The 14,259-nt window shown below is 57.8% G+C and overlaps 1 protein-coding gene across 1 annotated transcript in view; it reads right to left on the reverse strand.

The window, feature by feature from the left end:
- The window catches only part of OBSCN (obscurin, cytoskeletal calmodulin and titin-interacting RhoGEF), a 159,294-nt gene that overhangs the window by 79,009 nt on the left and 66,026 nt on the right, over positions 1-14,259 (reverse strand). The window contains exons 16-30 of the mRNA XM_042931633.1: positions 10,643-10,918; positions 7,471-7,755; positions 7,009-7,275; positions 6,616-6,885; positions 5,560-5,826; positions 5,040-5,306; positions 4,760-4,872; positions 4,508-4,661; positions 4,166-4,327; positions 3,974-4,078; positions 3,013-3,279; positions 2,646-2,915; positions 2,251-2,517; positions 1,618-1,884; positions 1,248-1,514 (exon numbers count right to left, since the gene is read on the reverse strand). Coding sequence (XP_042787567.1) covers positions 1,248-1,514; positions 1,618-1,884; positions 2,251-2,517; positions 2,646-2,915; positions 3,013-3,279; positions 3,974-4,078; positions 4,166-4,327; positions 4,508-4,661; positions 4,760-4,872; positions 5,040-5,306; positions 5,560-5,826; positions 6,616-6,885; positions 7,009-7,275; positions 7,471-7,755; positions 10,643-10,918 — 3,504 coding nt within the window. The remainder of the gene's footprint in view (positions 1-1,247; positions 1,515-1,617; positions 1,885-2,250; positions 2,518-2,645; positions 2,916-3,012; positions 3,280-3,973; positions 4,079-4,165; positions 4,328-4,507; positions 4,662-4,759; positions 4,873-5,039; positions 5,307-5,559; positions 5,827-6,615; positions 6,886-7,008; positions 7,276-7,470; positions 7,756-10,642; positions 10,919-14,259) is intronic.

Consider the following 14,259-nt stretch of genomic DNA (forward strand, 5'->3'; position numbering starts at 1 on the left):
CCATCAAGCCTGGTCTTCCAGGAGCCTGCCCCTGACCTCCTGGGCTCTAGAAAGCAGCTCCTGGCACGGTTGAGCGGGTGGGCACCACAGTGGCAGGCCCCGCCTGCCCCCTGGACCCGGACCCGCCTCCTGGACCCAGACCCACCCCTGGGCCCGGCCCCGCCCCTGGACGCGACCCCGCCTACCTCCTGGACCCAGACCCACCAGTGGACAGGGCTCTGCCCCTGGACCCAGACCCGCTCCTGGACCCGGACCCGCCCCTAGAAACAGTTCCGCCCCTGGACTCAGATACACCCCTAGACCTAGCCCTGTCTGCCCCCTGGACCCAGACACGCCCCTGGACGCAGACCCGCCCTCTGGACCCGGCTCCGCCCCTGGACCCGGCCCTGTTCCTGCAACCAGCCTGCCCCTGAGATGGCCCCACCCCTAGAGACGGCCTCGCCCATGGACCCAGCTTTCCTGGAGCCTACTCCATGCCTTGGACCCGGCCTCACCTCATGGACTCTGGCCCTACCTTGGGCCCGGACCCGCCCCTAGAGACGGCCTCGCCCCTGGCGACAACTCCGCCCCATGAACCCGTACGCGTCCCTGGACCCGGCTCCATTCCTTGAACCCAGACTGTCCCCTGGACCCGGCCCCGCCCCATGGACCCGGCCCTGATCCTGGTGCCTACTCCATCCCTTGGACCCGCCTCCGCCCCATGGACCCGGACTCGCCCTGCACCCGCCCTCACCCCATGGACCGGCCCTGCCTCCTGGAGCCCGCTCCATCCCTTGGACCTGGCTCCGCCCCAAGGACCTGGCCCCGCCCCTTAGACCCAGCCCCGCCCCTGCACCCGCCCCCGCCCCATAGCCCGGACCTGTCTCCTGGACCCGGACCCGCCCCTTGGACCCGGACCCGCCCCCTGGACCCGGACCCGCCCCATGGACCCGGACCCGCCCCATGGACCCAGACCCGCCCCTAAACCCGCTCCTGCCCCGTGGACCCCGCCCTGCCTCCTGGTGCCCCCTCCATCCCTTGGACCGCCTCCCCACCAAGGACCCGGACCCGCCCCCTGGACCCGGACCCGCCCCCTGGACCCAGCCTCACCCCTGCACCCGCCCCGCCCCATGACCCGGCCCTGCCTCCTGGACCCGGACCGCCCCATGGACCCGGACCCGCCCCTTGGACTCGGACCCGCCCCTGCATCCGCCCCGGCCTCCAGGACCGGGACCCTCCCCTTGGACCCAGCCCGCATAGCCACGCACCGTGCACGCTGACTCTGGAGCTCGTCTCCTCGGAGCCCACACTGCAAGTGTAGAGGCCGGTGTCTTCCCAGCTCAGGTCGTGCACCACGAGCCCGCGCGTGCCCGCGGTGTGCAGGAAGTCGTACTTGTCACTAGGGACCAGCTCCACCCCGTCCTTGCGCCACACCACGCGGGCCTGGGGGTCTGAGATCTCGCACTGCAGGGCCAGCGTGCCCCGCTCCTCCGCGGACACATCGTCCAGCGCTTTCAGGAACACCACCGGCTTTGCTGCGGGGAGGTCGTGGGCAGGTGAGCGAGCGCCACCTTCGGCCTGCAAGGACCCCGGCGCCCCGCGCTGGGAGGACCCCAAGGACCCACAGCGACGCCTCACCTTTGACCTCCAGGCGGGCAGTGACCGACACCTTGGGGGAGCAGGCGCGCACAAGGCCGGCGTCGGCCCGCCGAACCCGCTTCAGCACCAGCGTGTGGCGACGGCCTTCGTGGGAGATCTCGTGGAAGCTGTCGTTGTACAGAGGTGTGCCGTTGAGCGACCACTCGACCTCCTCGTCCTCATGGGACAGCTCACACGAGAAGCAGGCGCGGCCCTCCTCCGTGGCTTCTGCGTCCTGCATCGGCTGCGTCACTGTAACCTCGCGCGCTGCCAGAGCACAGAGCCACTCAGCACCGCCGCAGGAGACCCTTCCCCCGGGGGAGAGGGGTTCCTCGCCTCCTCTCCCAGACCCTCCCCCCTAGGGACGCTCCTCCCCTTCCCCGGCGAGGACCCTCCCCCCCCCCCCAAACCCTACCCCCTGAGGATGCTCCCCCCCCACCCTCCCCCTCCGGAGCCCCCGCCCCACGGCAAGGACCCTCCCCACATCCCTGACCCTCCTCCTTGGGGACCCTCCCCCCCAGACCCTCCCCTCCGGGGACCCTCTCCCCGCCCCTCCCCCCTCTACCCCGGGAACACATCCCCCAGGCGGAGACCCTCGCCCTGGCACGGGGCGACCCCGTGCGCCCTGGCTACCTTCCACCGTGACCTCAGCGCTGCTCTGGGCGCTGCCGGCCTGGCACCGGTAGACGCCGGCGTCCGCCGGCGTGAGCCGGAGGACGCGCAGCTCCGCCATGTGGCCCTCCAGCCTCATCTTGAACTTGTCGGAGGGCGCCAGGGGCGTGTCCTCCTTGTACCACTGCACGGCCTTGGGGGCCGGCTTGAAGTCGCAGGACAGGACCACCGACTGCAGCTCGCGCCCCGCCTTGGGCTCCAGGGGCCGTGTGAGCACCATGGGGATGTCTGCCGCGGGAGGGGAGAGGGCAGCGCTGCGTCAGCGGAGGGACTGCGGGGTCCCAGAACCCACCCTGTGCCAGGTCTGCCACCAGACCTGCCAGGTCTGTGCCCCTTCGCCCCAGCGGCGCGCTCACCAGAGACCACCAGGCGTGCGGTGGAGCGCGACTTGCCAATGGTGAAGTGCACCGGCCCAGTCATGGTGGAGCAGGTTCGTCGCAGCGTCAGCCGGTGCACCGTTCCCTCCTGCTCCATGCCTACCGTGGGCCCGGCCTGGAGCACTGTCTTTCCCAGGAACCACTTGGGCGGCCGCACCGAGGGGATGGAGGTCTCGCATTCGAACCAGGCAGGTGCGGGCTCCATCACAGTCACGTCCTGCAGGCCTCGAACGATGGTGATGGATTGCTCTGTGGGTGAGGGGCTGGTCACTGGGGCGGTCCCACAGGGAGGACCGCCAGCAGCCACAGGCACAGTGGGGAGGTGCCAGGGCGGCCCCGCCCGCACCTTCCACAAAGAACTGGGCACTGGTCTTCACGTTGCCAGCGTCGCACGTGTAGGTGTCCTCATCCTCCGGCTGCACGTCGTTGATGATCAGCTTGCGGTAGAGGCCGTCGCTGACCATCTCGTACTTGGGTCCTGACTGCAGCTCCACGCTGCCCTTGAACCACTGCACCTGGGCGCTGGCCCTGGACATCTGGCACTCCAGCACACCGCGGTGCCTCTCCATGGCTATCTTGTCCCGAAGTGGGCGCAGGATGGTCACCGGCAGCTCTGAGGTGTGACCAGGGGTGAGGGGACAGGATAAGGGATGCTCAGTGCCCCAAAAACCCCACCTGAACCCCCACCCATCCACCCACCCGGGTCTGGGTGCTCTGCCTGTGCAGCCTCCAGAGGGCTGGAGCCCCTCTGCCAGGGCAGCAGGTGGCGAGGCCAGGTGTCACCCTCGGCTTCTCTGGGACCCACTGCACAGAGCTGACCAGGGGAAGGGTGGGCGCACCACTCCCCCCCCCACACACACCACTGCACCGTGCGCCCTTGACAAGCTCATCCAGAGCACCCTGGCCTCACCCCTGCCCTGCCTCTTCACATCCACACCCCTCACCCTGCACAATCCTGCATCAAGCAATTCCAAATCTCATATACCTTCCCCCCAACTTGTGGCAGACCCTCCCTCCTCTATGCCCTGACTGTGGCTAGGGCCACCTGTTAAGGCCTCATGCTCACCACATGCTAGGACCCCACAGCGCTTTCTCTCCATTGCTAAGTCCCAGGAGGAAGGATTTACTGTGACCTCCTGAGCTGCCTCTCCAAGACCCCTGTCTTCCTGGTGAGGAGGCAATACCTCCTTTTCCTCCTTCTGGGTCATTGGTGTCCTGGGACTGCTGCCCTGTCAGTCCCTGTAAGGCTGCAAAACTGTGCATTCACAAACACTGTCCAGCAAAAACCCTCCCCTGGGCTCCCTCACCTTTGACTCGGAGCTCAGCTCGAGATTCTGCATTTTCGGCTACAAATTTGATCTCTCCTGCATCTTCTGCCAGGACCCTCCGGTAGATGAGGGTGTATGTCCTCCCTGGAAACACAGGCCACTCAGTACTGGGAATAGGCCCTGGGGGCAGGATGGAGGACAAGCCCTCCTGACACCTGCCCAACAGCTCACCTTCCTGGCGGATGCGCACATTGTCACTGGGCCGAAGCTTACTGCCCTCCCAGAACCACTGGGCTGGCACCTCATCGTGAGAGATCTTGCAAGAGAAGGTGGCGCCCTCCTTTTCCATCACCTCCACATCCTCCAGGGGCCTCACGATCTGGATGTTACGACCTGGGGCGGCAAGAAGGCCGTGCCACTTGTGGATGCCCAGAGCTCCCCCTTACCCCTCCCACCCAGATTGCTGAGGGGTGCAGGGCAGGGGCAGAGCCAGAGGGCTAAGCACTTTGCTGGGGGGATGCAGGGTGGCCAGGAGGCTCTTGCCCAGCAGACCCTGACCTTTAATCTGCCTACCTTGCACCTTCAGGGAGGCTGAGCTCTGAGCATCACGAGCATCGCACACGTACACGCCCTGGTCACCAAGCTCACAGCGGAAAATGATGAGACTCCGACAGGCGCCCTGGGCCACCATGCCCACTGTCTTGCCCACCCTAAGCTCCACGCCGTCCTGAGGAGGAACGAGGTCGGGTCAGGCACTGGAGGTGGCCAACGGAGCAGTCCCACCCCTGCCAGCCCACAGTGACAGGCGGGAGCAGCCCAAGCCACCTTCAGCCAGCGCACGTCCACGTTGGGGCGAGACAGCTCACACTCCAAGGTCACCCTGTCCTTCTCTGTGGCCACCACATCCTGCAGAGGGCGGCTGAACCTCACAGGCAGCTCTGGGTTGGCAGGAAGGGGGAGGTGAGAAGCGACGCCTGAGATGTGTGGTCTCACACAGCCAGTTCTGGGAATGACACTCCCCACCCTGCCCTTGCCTGGCTCCCCGGACCTCATTGGGGACAGAGGCAGGTGCACTCAGGAGTGGGCCCCCCCTGTGCCCACGCACCAGTGACCGTGAGCCGTGCAGATGTGTGCACCCCCTCGGCTTTGAAGGTGATGAGGCCACTATCCTGCGGCCGCAGCCCCGACAGGATGAGGGTGTGGATGGGGCCTTGCACGGCCAGCTGGCACGTGGACCCTGGCTGCAGCCGCACACTGTCTCGCGTCCAGCTGCCCTCCACGTTGTCGTGTGACAGCTCCACATCCATGGTGGCTGTGCCCTGCTCCCACACCTCCACCGCCTGCAGGCCCCGCACAAGCCGGACCTGGCGCACTGCGGGACAAACACGGGGGTGCATGAGGCACCGCCATGAGACCCAGGCCCTTCAGCCAGCCCCACTCACCTCCCCAGGAGCCTCAGAGCCAGCCAGGCATCCTGGAGGGAAAGGTCCAGCCCTTCCCTTCCTTCTCTCCCATCCTCCCTGCCTCCCGCCACCCCCCAGGGCCTGTCCCTCCAGGGGGACACCCCCTTCCGTCCTCCTTCCTTGACGCCCGACCCCCACGCCCAGCCTGCTGCTGCCACTCACTTTCCACGGTGAGCTTGGCCTGCGTCTTGTCGTCTGGAGTCTCACAGCCATAAAAGCCGCGGTCAGCAAAACCCACGCAGTGAAGAACCAAGCGGTGCCTGGTGCTCTCAGCGTGAATCTCCACGTTCTTGCCTGGCACCAGGGCCACTGCATTCCGTGTCCACTTGACCTCGGGCCATGGCCGTGTCAGCTCTACCTCCATGGCCACTGAGCTCTGCTCCTCCACCGTCTGTGGCTCCAGCTTCTTTCTGAACAGCACTGGAGCCTCTGGGGTCATGAGAAAGGGAGGTCACCGCAGCCACTGCCACTCCCAGGAAAGCCAGGGCACAGAGGGGCCTGACCTCCACAGTCAGCACAGCTGCCCCCACCGTGACCTCATGTTCTCACTCCACACTAGGCCCAGCTGCACACCTGTACAGATACAACTGTAGAGAAGGGAACAGAGGCCCCAGGAGCTGCTTCTTCCTCAGCCTGTCTCTCACCTCCCACCCTCCTACTCACGACAAGCCCACCACGACCAGCAGCAATGGGGCATGGTTGGGGGGGGGGGCAGGTAACACAGACGCTGAGCCCCCAGCCAGTCTGCCCCAAGGAGACCCTGGACACTCTACGTGAAGGAGTGAAAGGAGCTAGTCAGGTGCACCTCCCAGTCCCAGGCTCTGGATGACCTTTCCAGGTGTCCATGTTACTAACTCACTCAGAACCAGCAGCAGGTCCCCAGGTGAGGTCCCAACAACCCCCCCACCCCCAACCCTGCTTGCACTGGCTAACTCCACTCCCTCCCACCTTGCCGACCATGGGGCTCAGCTTGGGATGCCTCCTCCAGGCAGTCTCCCTTGACGGCCTAAACCTCTGCCCACCCACAACCAGATGCACCTTACAGGGGTTTACTTTGTCCCCTTCAGAGTAGGTATCTGGCCCCTGGGTCCCACCTGAGTCTCCTTTCCTTAGCCAACAAAGCCCAGGGTCCCTCGAGGTCACCCGAACCAGCTGGACACAGGTTGGCATCAGAAAGCGGCCTTCGAACCAGTCTCCCTGGGAGGCCCTCCCACGTACCTCGCACCCGGAGGGCAGCAGCGGAGGAGACCCCCTCGGCCTCTGCGGTGATCTGGCCTGGGTCGTCCAGGGTCAGGCCCAAGATGGTCAGGCTGTGGCTCGAGCCACTCTGTGAGATGAGGAACTTCTCACTGGGCTGCAGCAACGCGCCGTCCCGGAACCACCTGACTGCTGCATCGCTGGGGGACACCACGCACTGGAAGGTGGCCTCCTGGCCCTCTTCTGCCACCACAGCGCTTAACCCAGACATGAACTTGACCATGCGGGGGGCTGCAGACAGGGGTTTTGCTTGAGAGGTGAGTAGGAGAGGCAGAGACCCCCCCGCCCTATGCAGACGCAGAGAGCACACACCTCCTCCAGGAAGGCCCCCAGATGCGTCTTGCCCCTGCCTACCGCTGACGGAGAGCTGCGCGCTGGTGCAGTCATCCCGGGTCTCACATGCATACTGCCCTGCATCCTCCAGCCGCAGGCCGGACACGGTGAGCGAGCGCCGGGGCCCTGTGGCTTCCATCTGGAAGCGCTTGCCAGCCCGGAGCTGTGTGCTCCCGCAGCGCCACACCACCTCGGCCTGCGGCGGGCTCAGCTCGCAGGCCAGCGTCACCGTGCCACCTAGCTCCCCGCTCACAGGCTCCAGGGGCCGGCAGAACTTAGCGGCCACCTCTGCGGGATGGAAGGGGGGTGTCAGCCACGGGGCTTGGGCCAGGGGACAAACTCTGTGCCAACCAGTCATGCGCCCAGAGTGCCACTCCGGCTCCACGCCGGGATGCTGCCTACGCAACCTCATGGGAGACCCTCCAGCCCCATGGGCGCCCCAGTGCACACGGGGCTCCCAGAGGACACCCTAGCCCCTCTGACCTTCCACCTGCACTGGGAAGTCCTGCCCATCTGCGCCCACGCGGCAGCTGTACACTGCGGTGTCCAGGGTTTGCGCGCCGCGGATCGTCAGGGTGTGGGTGTCCCCCAGGCTGGCCGTTTCGTGCCGCTTGCTGCGGCGGATCTCCACACCGTCCTTGAGCCACGTCACTGCGGCCACGGAGGGCGTAGCCAGCATGGCGGTCAGGACAATGTCCTCATGCTCCCTGACCACCAGAGGCTCTCTGCGGCCAGGTCTCTCCACCATGGGGGTCGCAGGCTCCAGCTCTGTGGGGAGATCAACGAGCATGAGAACAGGGCCCTTTCATTCCTGGCCTCGCCCATCCCACCTAGGGGCTGAACCGGGGGACGAGATCTGAAATGGGACACACACACCCCACCCAAACTTCCACTGCTGTGCCGCTGCCTGGCCCGTCCAGTCCTCTGCTGAGACTCTGCTGAACAAGTCTGACAGTTAATCCAGCAAGGCTCCATGCCACCTAACGGTCACTATCCAGGCTCCCAGGGGTGCGACAGGGTGGCCAGGAAGAGACACCTGGGGTCACGGGCCCGGGAGCCAAGAGCTGAGAGCCCAGCATCCCTGCCCAGCAGGGAAGAGGGGGCCTCATGAGCAGACACTGTAGACCGTGGGCAGCAGGCAGGTCAGAGAGACCACAGCCTGGGGCCTGGGCCCACATTACTGAAAGACATTGGAGCAGGGCCAGGAGAGGAGGCAGCAGAAGACAGCTTGGCCCAGACCAAGATGGGCATCAGAGCAGGGCAAGCCCGCAGGGCTGACTGAACATCAGCTGGACACTCGGGATCCCAAGGCAAGTGACAGGGAGCCAAGCCCTGCTGAGGGCAAACCCCTCAAGTAAGTCTCCCAGAACAGGGCTGAGCTCCAAAACTGTGCATGGTGCGTTTGCAATGGGAAACGTGTCTGCTTACCAACCCTAGACAGAATGGCTACGGCCACAGACCACAGGCCTTGGTGGTCAGGTTGTGTGGGGGTAAGGTGGGGATGTGGCAGAGAGGGGCAGAAACTGGGGGACGCAAATGTCGGGAATGTCCCAGAACAGGGGCTACAGGGAGTGTCTCCAATCCAAGGACCTGGGCAGTGGACAGAGCCCTGGGCCGGGCCCGTCAGCAGAGACCCCAACACAGGTACAACACACAGCCCTGTCTGAGAAGGGCTCATTTCCTGATTTGTCAGGAGTTTATACCCTCTTCCCAATGCTGGCCCCCACCTGTAATGTTTAGGCGGAAGGACACCTTCTCTCCCCCAGCCTCACAGCTGTACTCCCCAGTGTCCGCCTTCCCCGCCTGCTGCACCACCAGCCTCCTGCTGCAGCCTGTGGCCTCCATGCACACTTTGGAGCTTGCATTCAGCTTCTTCCCATCCTTGTACCACGTCACCTCTGTCTTGTCCTGAGCCACCTCGCAGCTCAGCGTGATGCTGGCCCCCGCCTCAGCCTGCACCTCACTGCATGCCAGCTGCTCCTTGGCAAACATGGCCAAGGGCTCTGGGGACAGAGAGGGACACACAGGAACAAACACACCATCTAAGTTAGGAAGGCAGCACTGGGAAAGAAGAGGTAAACGGGATGGCTGGAATAGTCTCCAGGCTCTGCACGTGCATGGCTTGCAGGGTCTTTCCCATGTGGGCACGGAGTCCCCGCAGCTCCCTGCTGCAACCTACTCCGTGTCAGCATCTACTGGCAATGCAGGGAGAGTGGAACTGTACCTCCTATCAGTGCATGATTCTGTTGATACACTGCTGATTTCAGTTCACTGATATTCTGTCTAAATATAGGCCTGGAAAGCCATGACACACTGGCCTGCGCTCTTTCTCCTGTCCCATCGTGTTGTACTACAGAAGCTACGCTACCATGTAAGATGGGATAAGAGTGTATCTCCTTTTCTCTACAAGAATGTCTGTGAACAGGATATAATTTCCAGAATGCCTGGAAGGATTTACCAGGCAAGTCACCAGGCTTCCATTCTGTTCCATGAAGACACTTTGGTTCCTGCTTCTGTTGTTCCAATGACGCTGTGGGCATTGTCCACTTCTTACGTCCGTTGAGATTTGCTTTTCTACAACCACTAGGACCATACATCACCACTGTTCTGATGTTCTGGCATTAAAGAGTGCCAGATTCTCTCAAGTGACTTGTCAGAAAGACACACAACAGGTTTTGTGGTGTCCATACACACCCACAAACCATGATGTACTGATACAACTGCAAACTGCTATGGGGGCCCCCAGGAGTCAGGCGGGGCTGCTCTGAAGTTCAATTTGCCCACAAGAAGGAAAATAAAGATAGGTCACAGACTTGTCTGGAACCAGTCAGGAGGCATCAGTGTCCCTGAGCACCATCTGGAAACACAGTGGGATGGATACTGCCTTATCAGTCAGGGGCTGCTACCACTGAGTGTGCTCATGTCCCACAAGCCACTTACTCCTCTCCCTCCCTCAACCTTTACCTCATCCAGGGGGAATTCTGACATAGGATATCCTAACTGAAGACAAAAAGAAACAAGATCTGCTTTGAAAACAGCTCCAAACCACACACGTGCTCATCACAGGTGTTCAGCTACTACCACTTCGCCGCTTGTTATTTATTTTGCCGAGATGCTACAATAAACATCTATCTGTGTTTTGCACTCAGGGAGCTTCCACACCCGTGAGCATGGCCCAGAATACCTACAACCTCAATAATGCAAGTTCAACCTCGAGATGATTCCAGCTATGATCAGGAGGCTGAAGCGTCCTCTTATCCTGGCTTACTGAAACCCAAACATCTCTTGATAGTGAGAACCTTTAAATGAGGCTATGGAAGCCACTAGAGCATCTGCAGGTGAGGATGTCTGGTCAATCTCAGCCCAGTGCAGCACATAGAGCCTGAATCCCGGACGCCAAAGGAGCCACAGTACGTTCTGAAGGGGTGCTGGGGACAGTGGCTGAGCATGGCCATGTGGACACACCATGGGGTACCCAAGAGGAGCTCTCTCTTGTCTGGACACTCTTCCCTTCCCACATCCGTGGGTTCAGCCACCAGAGTGAAATGGGAGGCAGAAGGCTGGGATCTGGGAGGAGCATCAGGGTCTGTCTGGGCTGCGCACTAGTGCCATCATCGCTGGCAATCAAGGATAAAGTATTAGCCCCAGAACTGACCTGTGACGTCCAGGTGGAAGGACACCTTCTCTCCCCCGGCCTCACAGCTGTACTCCCCAGCGTCTGCCTTCCCTGCCTGCTGCATCACCAGCTTCCTGCTGCAGCCCTTGGCTTCCACACGCATTCTGGAGCTGGCACTCAGCTTCTTCCCGTCCTTGTACCACGTCACCTCCGTCTGGGCCTGGGCCACCTCGCAGCTCAGTGTGGCACTGGCCCCCGCCTTGGCCTGCACCTCACTGAGTGCTGGCTGCTCCTTGGCAAACATGACCGAGGGCTCTGGGGACAGGGAGGGACACACAGCATCAAACACACCATATCCATTAGGGTCGCAGCACTGGGAGAGCAGGCCTGGATGAGGGTGCAGGGCCACGGAAACTCCTCCAGGCTCTGTGCTGGCTGCACAAGTACCCAAAGTTCACTATAGGCTCTGCCACTGTTCCACGTGGGGATGCTGGAAAAGACTTCGCTGTGCACACATACCTCTGGGAGAGGTGCAGGGGTGTTGCAATGCACACGCACCCCAGCCTTCCCAGGTGATGCAGTCTTTCCTCACAGTTGTGTAGGGAGCTGCTGCCGCTCCTTGCTCTCACCTACACTGTGATGTCCACTGCTGGCACCTGCGGGGAGGGACATGTCCCTCCTGTGGTCTTTCCATGTAAGTCCCTGATGACTCACACAGTGGAGCACCGTTCAGGTTTCTCTGACTCTTCTCTTCTGCAGTGTGGTATCATTGCAATGCCCTGTCTGGTTATCAGTTATTGCTAATTATGGCCTGTCCTTTACATATTCGTTTTTAGGAGCTCTTGCACTTGCATTAGAGCTTTGATAATCATGGTTTTGTGAATAATTTATCCATCATCGTCACTTGCCTTTTCATCCCTTTGTGTCCTCTGATGATGTAAAGTTCTCAGTTGTGATTTAGGCAGGTATGTCAATGTGTCCTTTGTGGTTGGTGTGTTCATATTCTGTTTCAGAAATCTTTCATTACCCTGAGGCCATTAAATGTTGTGTGTTCTCTGCTAAGAGCGTGTTTTGTCTTTCACACTGGAATCCTAGCTTGGCTGGAGTTGGTGCCTATGCGTGATGTGGGGGAGCCCCCCATTTTTATTATAGATAAATAGATCATTTGAGAGAGACATAGAAGATAGAGAGATAGATAGATAGATAGATAGATAATACAGGTAGATGATGGATAGATATAGATAGATGATACATATATATGTAGATACACACATAGGTAGGTAGGTAGATAGGTAGGTAGGTAGGTAGGTAGGTAGATAGATGATCCAGATAGATGATGGAAAGATGGAGTAATGGATGATACAGATAGATGAAAGATAGATAGATAGATAGATAGATAGATAGATAGATAGATAGATAGATACAGATAGATGATATAGTAGATGATAGATAGATAGATAGATAGATAGATAGATAGATTGATAGATGATCCAGATAGATGACAGAAAGATGGAGAGAGAGAGAGAGAGAGAGAGAGAGAGAGAGAGAGAAAGAGAGAGATCCACATAGATGATGGAAAGATGGAGAGATGTAAGACACAGATAGATGATATACAGATAGATAGATTATATAGATAGATAGATAGATAGATAGATAGATAGATAGATAGATACAAAGTTACATAGTCTGAGCACCATTTATGAAAAGACAATCTATCTCTATACCATGTGCCAGAATTACAGAATAAAAATAATTGAAAAGGGGGGGTGCCTGGGTGGTTTAGTCAGTTAAGTGTCCAACTCTTGGTTTCAGCTCAGGTCATGATGTCACAGCTTATGGGTGTGAGCCCCATACTGGGCTCTGCAGTAGCAGCACAGAGACCATGCATTCTGTCACTGCTCCACCTGGGCTCTCTCTCTGCCCCTCCCCTGCTCTAGCTCCCTCTCTATCTCTCTCTGAAAATAAATAAATAAACATTAAAAAATCTCCTTTTAAAAACTGGAAAAGGATGGGGTGGGTGAAGCTGGTCACAGCATGGTCTATTTGAACCTTACCACTTGTCCCTTTGTGTTATGCACCTATCCCCAAGTTGCAACCTGATGTCTTCCTACTACAGCTTTATTAGTTATATTACTTCATTTTATATTTCTCCTGATTCACTGTACAGTGTTGCACACAGTTGTACCAGTGGAGCCATGTACGAGCTCCAGTTAGAAGGAGACACCCTGTGAATGTGATGTGCTGTAGTTTTCTGTATCCTGCGTCAAATTAAGGAACAATCCTCTTATAGTTAATCAAGGACTTGACTACCTTGAATGTATGCTACATTTTATGAAATTCTTCTTCTGCATATAATGTAAAAATTTTATCAAGCAGTCATGTGAGAATAAAACAAAACAAAAAATGTGTTTTCCCTTTTAAGTTCTAAATATGACAGATTATACTGATATTCTAATGTTCTGGTGTTGGCCAATCCTGTGTTCTTAGGAGATGAGCTCAGACAGTGTGTCTGCACTTTGAGTATTGCACTGTTACTTGGACAATATTTTGTGTAAAATTTGGTATTGACATGCATCCGAGACTGGCCTCCAATTGCAATTCTTCACACTTGTCCAATTTGGGTATCAATGCGGCGTAAAATGGGTTAAGAGTGTACATCCCTTTTCTGTCCTCTTAAAGAATCCTCCATGATCATGGGACAATTTCTTTCCAGAATTTGTAATTTGTAATCTATAATTCGTAAATTGTAACTTACCAGCAGAACCACTGAATTTAATCTTGTCTAATGAGAAGGCTTTTTGGGATGGTTCCATTTTTTAAAAAAGTTATAAGATTGTTTACATTGTTTATATCTTCTTGTGGATGTTTTGATACAGTTTTCAAGGAATTGGACAATTTGCCAAAACTTTTCAATTCTACTTGAGTAAAATAATATCACGTTCTACTGAAATGACAGGGTCAAAAGTGTTCCTAGTAAGTTTCTTACTATCTATACACATCTACAAATCATGTAATGATACACTACTGAAGAGTCACACATTGCTATTAGGAGTCAATGTGGGGTCACAGACCACCTATTTGAGCTTAACCTCTCTTAACTTAAAGTAAGTTTGCAGATATCTCTGTGCACCAGCCAGGGATGGGCATATGCGTGCACGCCCCCGCCCCCCCACACACACCACTAGCAAATGCTATGAAATAAATACATAAATACTGCTTCACCAGTCAGTGGCTGCTACTATAGTAACTTATCTGTCCCAAAGTGTGCTGGTTTCAGAGAAGCTACTCATTCTTCCCAGCTTCAAAATCTATGAATCAAACTCCAACCACAATACTGACACAGAACATTCTCACAGAGACAAAAGGAAACTGAAATTTTCTTTCAAAAGAATGTTCCAGGGGCTCCTGGGTGACTCAGTTGGTTAAGCATCTCAGTCTTAAGTTCAGCTCAGGTCATGATCTCACAGTTCCTGAGATTAAGCCCTGCTTCAGGTAATGTCAACACAGAGCCTGATTGGGATTCTCTCTCTCCCTCTCTCTGTGCCCCTCCCTTGCTCATGCTTTCTCTCTCTCTCTCTCTCTCTCTCTTCCTCTCTCTCTCTCTCTGAAAATAAATAAATAAACATTTAAAAATTATCAATAAGTAAGTAAATAAT

This window comes from Panthera leo, chromosome A1, assembly GCF_018350215.1.
Source record: "Panthera leo isolate Ple1 chromosome A1, P.leo_Ple1_pat1.1, whole genome shotgun sequence".
Classification (NCBI taxonomy): Eukaryota; Metazoa; Chordata; class Mammalia; order Carnivora; family Felidae; genus Panthera; species Panthera leo.